This window comes from Psammomys obesus, unplaced genomic scaffold, assembly GCF_907164565.1.
Source record: "Psammomys obesus unplaced genomic scaffold, mPsaObe1.curated_primary_1811, whole genome shotgun sequence".
NCBI lineage: Eukaryota > Metazoa > Chordata > Mammalia > Rodentia > Muridae > Psammomys > Psammomys obesus.
In genome coordinates this window covers 13,563,917-13,572,728 of record NW_026592890.1, presented here as the reverse complement: position 1 = coordinate 13,572,728, position 8,812 = coordinate 13,563,917, and the positions used below count along the sequence as shown (strand labels likewise).

Here is an 8,812-nt window from a genome sequence, read left to right as displayed (position 1 = left end):
GAATTCCTGCAACAGGAGTCTGAGATGTCTGATGGCTTGAACCTGCCTGCAAGAGGCAGAGAGCAGGGGTTAATTATGCCGGACTCACTGTCTCCTTCTAGGAAATGGTACCCCCACAGCAAGTAGTTCTTCTCATTTTAGCTGCCTAAATCAAGGTAATCCTCCAGAAGCAAGCCCAAAAGCCTGTCTCTCAGTTGGTCATTTAGTCTCAACTTGACAACAGAAACTATTACACTTGGTAACATAAAGCATAGACTCCTTCCTCTTTCACCAGGTTGGCAGCTAATAGTGTAAGAATTAGTGACTGCACAGAAATCTGCCCGAAAGATTTCAGGTTTGTTAGCTCTACCTCCGCTAATGCTGACTCTTAAATCTGAAATATAATCTTTCTCCTTCCTCTTTCAGTATGCGCAGATCTTAAAAGAAAGACTGAGAGAATCTTTTCATGATGTTCAGTATGTGGAACCTCCATTTGATGACTCAATTGCTGATATAGGCAAAGAATGGAAGAGTGCCCTGGCAAAATTAAAGTTTGCTAATTCATATAGAATGGAGCCATTGAAGAAATTCCAAGCACATTCAGTAGAAACTAAAATCCAGCAGATATTAAAGGTAATCAGGGACCAGATGTATAGACACTTGTCTAGCCGGTGTGAGACCGTCCTAGGCCAAAATAAGCCATGTGATCATATCTATTGAGAGAGAGAGAGAGAGAGAGAGAGAGAGAGAGAGAGTGTTTGTGTGTTCACTATAGGGACTGCCTGTGAAAATATAGAGGCTAAATTCTGAGTGTTTGTTGAACTCAGTCTGAATCTAAAAGGAAAACAACCAAGTTCTCTGTAAGCTAAATTCTGATATGGGTGCATTGCTGGCTTTGCTGGTTGAAAGCAAACTGGTTTTAGTGACTTATGGATAGGTATGGAGAAAAAGGCATTTTTTTTTTCAGGTCAGTAACTTCATAGGTGATACCAAAAAATGTTGTGTAATGAAACCATTTCCTGTACAGCAACTGCAGCTGTAGGTGCTGCCTGGCTAAGCTTAAGTTCTTTATCTATATCTGTCTCCTCTGAACAGACCAAATAGATGCATTGAAGGAAGCTGTGGTAATAATCACAGTGGCAGTGATTTATAGAATCCCTTCATAGGGATTACACCATTCAGAGAATCCCTTCATAGGGATTACATCATTCAGAGAATCCCTTCATAGGGATTACGCCATTGTTGAATAAGGTAGAGGCAATTCTAAATGCTTCCATTATGGGTTTTCTTCAATAAAAATACCTACTCCACAGGTCAAGGAATCAGTGTGAATATGCTGCCAGCTTTAGTAGCTACCTAGTGTAGCTATTCAAACCTCTGTAGCTGGCTCAGGATGGGTTTGGAGAACCTGGTGTGTGACATGCGAAATGGACTTGCACTCACACCCCACTGATCAACTGACGGGTACCATTCTCAACCTGTATGAGCAGGAGCTCAGCTTGCATCTGTGTGCTGAGGTCAGCATTTGACTTCCAGCAGCTTCAGCACCTCAGATGTAAAAGGAGTTCCATCTCCTTTTAGGTTTCCACTTCACCTATAACATAAACTGGTATAAGCCAAATCTAGAGAAAAACACACTTTAGTAACTTCTACCTATACATGGAAGACTTAAGGAGAAAAACAAAAGTGAAAGGCAGAGTCAAGCTCCTGTGCACTAGTTGGGACACACATTAGAAAATTTGAAAGCATGAATAAAGGTGTTTGAGCCATGGCAGGTAGTCCTAGAAAGGTGCCTAGGAAAGCAAGGCCTTGAAGAAGTGGTGTGTTCTGCCTTCTCTTCCATCTCTACTGGAGAGGAACTCCAGTTTTATCTCCTGCTTTCAGGAAGCATAAGGAAGGCCAGGCTACTGCATCCACAATTTTTTCAAGTGTTTTTGGGTCAAAATAATATGAGAAAGCAGCATATTTTAAGGTGTGGTATTCCCTACTACCTTCCATCTCTCCTCCTTTTATTATTTCAAAATAATTGATATTTGACAAAAACATTATAGCTTCCAGTTTGGGGGAAAGTTTTGATCAACACTAATAGTATGTGTGATCTAAGAGTGTATACCTTTGGTCTCTCACTTGACCCTGTCATATAAATGAAATTAAACAAAATTGAATAGCTGGCCTGGGGATGAGCCTCACTTACAGAAGCCACCCTAGGGTCCTAAAGGCAAGCTACAGTTAGTATGTGGAGTTGGAGAGACTCCTAGACAGATAAGCAATGGGCTGGGTTTACTCTCAGAGAAAACTGACTGTGAATTCTATTAGATTCAGAAGAAAGCAGATGATATTGAGTATTGGGAAAGATAGACCCAAGACCAAATACAGGCCTTAAAGGAGCTGCATATTTGGAAGGAACCTATCAGGGAGCCAATAGGAGAAGTTGGGAAGGAGAAGAGAAGAAAGGGGTAGAACCAGCAGGGAGCAGGAGGATGGAGGGAGGACATTTGCTTGCTTTTACATGCCCGTGAAACTGACTGATAGGAGTTACTTAACACCGGGACTCAGTCCATGGTCCTGGATGCACTCCAGAAAGCCAGTTAATCAAAGGCTTTGTTAGCCGTCAGCGCTTTCATCGGCCTAGCTTTGCCTACATAATGTAAGAAAAGCTCCTGGGATGAAGAGATGGCTCAGCGGTAGAGAACACTGCCGCTGTTTTCCAGGTTTTCCAGGGAACCCACATGGTGGCTCAACCATTTACAATTCCAGTTCTGGGAGATCCAACGCCCTCTCCTGGCCTCCACCCGCACCAGGCACACATGTGTTGCACAGACATATATGCAAGTGAAACATTCATACATTTAAGTGAGTCTGATTTTTATTTTTTTAAGAAAGGCTTCTGAATAAATAAAAATTAAAAAAATAAAAAAAGAAAGGCTTCTGCTTCATGGTCTGTGAGCCATGTCTCTCTCAGATGTGTTAGTTTGTTAGTAAATATGATGAGTCATTGTTGTCATGAGGAGTAAGAGAGAGAGAAGTAATCTTTGATTCAAGGGCCCAGAGAAGGCAATGGCGACATAAAGCCAGTTCTGGGCCCAGATGTAACAGACATTTGGGAAACTCAACACAGATTTTAGCATAGACATAAACACAAAAGGTTTCCTTCTTTTACTGTGAATTTCCAAAAATGTTTTGAAATTCTCTTGTGTCTCTAGTGAGAAACGGAAACTGGGTTCTTTACAACAGGTTGACAGGGTAGCCTCAACAGCAGATGCTTATGGCTCAAGTGTTGATAATGAAGGGCAATTGAACTGAGCTTTTTTGAAACCGGGTCTCAATATTGTGGCTTTGGTTGGCCCAGAACTCTAGGCCAGGCTTGCCTAGAACTACAGGGAGCCATTTGCCTCCTGTGTTCTGGAATAAAAGGCATGTGCTGCCAAATGTGGCTTTTGATAGTTGAACATAATTTTGAAAACAATTTTTCCAAAATTGTTATTGAAAATAAATTGGTAAGTATAAATGTATGATATTTTCAGGAAAATGTATATTTTTAAAACAGTTGTGTATTATTTAGATATATGCTTTCTACTTATAAAAAACATTCAGTTTGAAAATTGAAACATTTTTCTTAATTTTTTTTAAAGGAAACTCTTAAAGATGTCAAATATGATGATAAAGCCTTCTCTCATTTGTCACTTGAATTGGCAGATCAAGTATTGTCAGCAGTCAAAGAATTTGGGTTCCATCGTTATAAATTCATTATAAAAGTATTATTTATTCAAAAGACTGGTCAAGCAATAAATGTAAGTGCCCCAATGACGACATAACATCTGTTCACTTGAGCTTTCAGGTGTCCCAAGGGACTTAGAGATTCTGAAGGGCCTCTTGAATGCAAAGATCATTTTGTTAAAAATTTGGGTTTTTTTTTCATTGCAAATTATTTGAAAAGTACTGGCCTAGGGATACAATTTTTTAATAATTTACTAGATTATGTAGCCTGTACTTGGTCTTACTAATTTTGAAATTTTAAATATCATTTAAGTTAATTAATCAGTAAGCCCTGTGTAGTGGCACATACTTTTATTTCCAGCAGTTGGGGAGTTGAGGCAGGTGGATCTCTGTGAGTTCAAGGCCATCTTTCTCTACATAGCGAGTTCCAGAGCTATATAGTGAGACTGTCTCAAAAACATCAAAATAAATAAATATTAATTAATTACCCAGTACGTTTTATCTCGGCATGCTAGGTAATGAAAAATTGTGATGTTGGTATTAATGTAGATTTTTAGAGATGAACAAGAAAGGAAAGGTTATGGCTCAACAATAATCTGTTTATGTGTCAAGTAGACAAGGGTCAATTGTGCTGGCTATGTCAACTTGACAAAAGCTAGAGTCATCTGAGAGGAAGGAACTTCAGTTGGAAAACTGCCTCCATAAGTTTGGACTATAGGCAATCCTGTAGGGCATTTTCTTATTGATTGATGTGGGAGACTCCAGCATTGTGGATGGGGCCAGCCCTGGAATGGTGGTTCTGGGTGCTAAGCAAGCTGTTAAGCAGCTCCTTCATGTGTTGCACTGTGACTGACTAGCAGGCTTCACGATGCTTGCTACTACAAAGGACAACAAGAAGAGACTGGAATTGAATCTTTAAGTTGTACTTTATTCAGAGAGGACAATGGGTTAACCCCTAAAGGCCACCTTCCATCTCAGACATCAGATTACATATGGAGAAGGGCAGGGGCAAAGGCGATCAGTCACTCCAGAATTCAGTCTTTCCTCAAGCCACATTTCTGACACTTGTAATGGCAATGTCTTTGGTATTAACCTTGCATACCAGTGAGGGCTTCTAAGCTGGGTTGGGGAATAGTTACCTGACAACAAGCCAACAGTGTATATATACATTTGAAACTTAATAAGCATAGATTTATTTTTACAGTATGGAGCAAAATGTGGCTTTATAATACAGAATATAACAATGTTCTTATGTGTCTCTCCTATTTGCTATCACTAAGTTCTCTATCGAAAAAAAATTGAGTAGGGGTGATGTCCCAGAGCAGCTGTTGGGACTTCCTAGACAAGGGCAGGCTGATTGCAGGTGAAAGAAACCAGCTGTGCCAAGTCAGAGGGAATGTTTCAGCAGAGGTATAACAGCAAGGATGAGCAGATGGGGAATAGACATGTGTAATACTGGCAGTGTGACTGAACACCAAATTATCTGGTTAGGATCTTAAACAACAATATCCAAGGGCTGGAGAGATGGCTCAGTGGCTAAGAGCACTGGCTGCTCTTCCAGAAGAGCTGGGTTCAATTCTCAGCACCCACACGGCAGCTCACAACTGTCTGTAACTCTAAGATCTAACACCCACAGACACAAATGCAGGCAAAAACACCAATGTATATAAAATAAAAATAAGAGCTTCTCTGTCACCATTCTGTGAGGCTGCTCGGCCTGTAACCAGCTGTGTACTCCAAGTCTTATGTGCTATAACTACTGGTGACTCAGCTGTACCTAAAGATCCCAGATGACCTCGTCCTTGCCTGACAGCAATGCTGGCTCCATTTGGGTACTGGGTTTCCCTACCATCCTCCTTCTGTGTACCAATCTTCCCCATATAGGAATATCAGCACAGCATTCCACAAAAGTGAGGCCAGAAACTACAAGACCTCTTATGCTTTGCCTAAACTGTACAATGTTTACCCAGAACTGTACAATTCTGTTACTCAGTGCAAGTCAGAAGGGCACTTTTGAGGGGTGAGGCAGTGTTCTTCCAGGAGGGCCCACAAGGAATCTGTGGCCACTTTGGATCCATCACAGATAGTACAGCTTGTCGTTGCAGGCATCACAAAGAAGTCATGGCCTATTTGCATAGTCAGCATTACTGCTGCCAGACAAGATCCTAACATGGCTTTTGGCTAGAGGTTTTTAAATGTGGCAAGAAGGATTCCTTACCATGGTCTGGAACATGTTATACTGGTTCTATAGGCAGAGCTACTAGGCCTCATCCTGCCTGGGACTCACCATAAGGCAACTACCAGCCTCCGGTAAAGAAGGCAGCTGAGCAGTATCACTCCTGAGTCATTTCATAAAAGTGAAAATTGGACAGATCTTTTAAAAATATTTTTTTATCATGTATGTGTGTGTGTTTGTAAGGGTGGGAGAGTTGTGTGCATGAGTTCAGGTACCTGAGTTGGCCAGAGGTGACAGGTAGTTGTAAGCCATCTGATGTGGGTGCTGTGAACTGTGTCTTCTGGAAACACAATGCATGCTGTTAACTGCTGAGCCATCTCCACCTTCTTAACTTTTCTTGTAGTGCTAGGATGGATCCCAGGGCTTTGAGAGGTGTGTTGTCACTTAAGTTACCCCACTTAGTCTAACAAATTATTTCTCAAACACAACTTTCTGAGACACTGACACACTATTTAAAAGACCAAACTATTGTAATTTAAAAGTTACTTAACACATTCCATCTGAGTCTTTTAAATTTTCTCTCACAGATTGCCAGCAGATGGATCTGGGATGTGGCATGGGACAGCTGGGTAGAAGCTAAACATGAAACAGAGTCTTACGTGGCATTGGTTTTGGTATTTGCACTCTATTGTGAATAGCTCAGGACCAAAACAGTTTCACACACACCCCCTCTTCAAAATAAATGACATAAACAGATTTGTGAGCCTCGTGTTATCTTAACAACGAACAAGCAAAAAACCAGTTATATTAATAACAGTATGTTTTCTAAAGTAGTAGAAGAGGTAGGTCTGAATTCTTACAGATTCCAATATTGAGGGGTAGTCGTTCTTTTTAGGTTTAAGAAAATTAGGACAGCCAGGGGTGAATTTCTGTGCTTTCTACTCCAGCCGCTCTACATACTGGGTTCTGAGTCAGCCTGCTCTACAGAGTACCGGAACAGCCAAGTCTGAGAGTTTGTCTCAGAACATAAAATTAGAACTTGCTATAGGAAATTAAGCTGAAGTCTCAAAAAATGTAGATGCAAGTTACATTTTGGAAAAAGTATAAGAGCAGATGCACTTTAGATGATGTTTTAATATTTTGTATTTGTTCCTTTGAATCCCTAAGCTTAAAGTTAGTGTCTTCTTATCTAAATTCCTCATTCTCCAAAGCTGGGGTTTAAACTGAAGTCTGAACTCTAAATCCTTGTCTTTTCCATATATCAGTGTCTCCTTTGTCTTTAACTCCTCCCTTTTTATTTGCCCTGTTCTCAAACCAAATGAGAATAAAGGATGAACCTGAACATATATCCTGTTTTCAAAATTGTTATCTTGAAACATGTGGTACTTAATCTCAGTACTGGATGAGAATCTAGAACCGTCTAGAACACCTGTGAGGGATTGTCTAGGTTTAGTTGGTAAACATGCTGTGGAACAGCTTGATTAGATTGAGGTGGGAACAGGGTCACTGTGGGTAGCACCGTTGTCTGGGACGGGATACTGGACCACACAGGAAGGAAAAAGTGAGCTGAGTGCTTTTGTCATCACTCTCTGTAACCTGATTGGGTGTGATGTGACTACTGGTTCTGTGCCCTTGAGCCAAGCCAGAGAAACCCCCTTTCCTTATCACAACAGGAAAAGAAATAGACACAATTTCCAGGTTACAACTACCTGTATTTGACCTTGTCTCTTAAATTCAAGTGTTATAACATTAAAATCTTGTTGGATTTTTTTTTTCCCTCTTTTTAGTTGCAAGTAAGTTCTCTCCCACCTAAGCTGCCCTTAAATTTAATTCTTTGTGTATTGCGTTAGCTTGAAGCTGCATACAGACATCCTGCTGTATGGCATTCCCCGCACCTCAGCCTTATGGAGAGCTATGTGGTCTTTCAGACTCTTGCATGCTGTGAATCACTCGGGTGCTGAAAAGGGAACTCGAATGCTAAGATCCAAGAGACTTCTACTAAATCACCACCACCTTCCTGCTCTGGTTCTGTACATTCTTGGAGAAGTTGTGGGGAGTGGAGGGGATGGGGGCGCAGGGGGTGCCTCTCTGGCCCCACTTTTGTCCATTGGACCTGTTGTCCTCCGGATGCACCTTTCAAAGGCTGGGGTCCGGACTTTGAAATGGCAGAGTCTAAGAACTATCAATATAAATCCTCTCCAAACATCCTGGCTCCCGTTTCAAGGCCTTCCCAATCCCTGTCCTGCAGGTGATTGTGGGCTCTGCCAGACTCATCATATGGTCTTGGGGACCTTCATGCTCTCCTTGACTGGGTCCCGCTCAGCCGGAGAGCAGTTCTGACTTTCCCGTGGCCACCAGGGCCACCTTCCCAAAGTCGCAGAAGAGGCAGATATAGAACAAAGGAGCCAAGGGTGCCTTGGGGACCCTGGGGAGTGAAGAGGGAGGGGTGGGCTGGAGGCGGGGAAAGGGCACTGCAGGAGAGAGGGTCCAAGGCTGAGGAGGAGAGGGGGGAACCTCAAAGGGAGCGGAGGCGGGCCTCCTGGGGAGGTAGGCCCTCAGGGCTGAGGAGAATGAAGAGGTGACTGGCGAGAGTCGTCCTCCGTTTGCAGGCGGGAGCGCAGACCCTGGTGAAGAAGGGAAGGGCCCAGCGGGTAAGGGGACCCCCGGCTAAGGGGAGGAGCTTGGAACCTAGGTGAGGAAGGGGAAGGCACCTTGGGCTTGGGGACCCCGGGAAGAGGGGAGGGCTGGCGACCGGAAGGACACCACGTGGTGGGGACCCCTCTTTGAGGGGAGGAGCTGGGGACCCAGGTGGGGAAGAGGAGTGTGCGGCCGCCCGGGGACCCCCGGCTGACGCGCGGCGGAGGAGGGGAGGGGGCGGGACCGCGGCGGGGCGGGGCGGCGCGGAGCCGCGGCTGACGCGGAGGGCCGGGCTGGGGGCGC

General features: G+C 43.3%; 1 protein-coding gene across 1 annotated transcript in view; it reads left to right on the top strand.

Moving 5' to 3' along the window:
- Dynlt2 (dynein light chain Tctex-type 2) overlaps positions 1 to 6,570 on the top strand; it is a 13,716-nt gene extending 7,146 nt beyond the window's left edge. The window contains exons 2-4 of the mRNA XM_055616103.1: positions 406 to 612; positions 3,612 to 3,770; positions 6,460 to 6,570. Of these exons, the coding sequence (XP_055472078.1) occupies positions 406 to 612; positions 3,612 to 3,770; positions 6,460 to 6,570 (477 nt within the window). The remainder of the gene's footprint in view (positions 1 to 405; positions 613 to 3,611; positions 3,771 to 6,459) is intronic.
- The last annotated feature ends 2,242 nt before the right edge of the window (positions 6,571 to 8,812 follow it).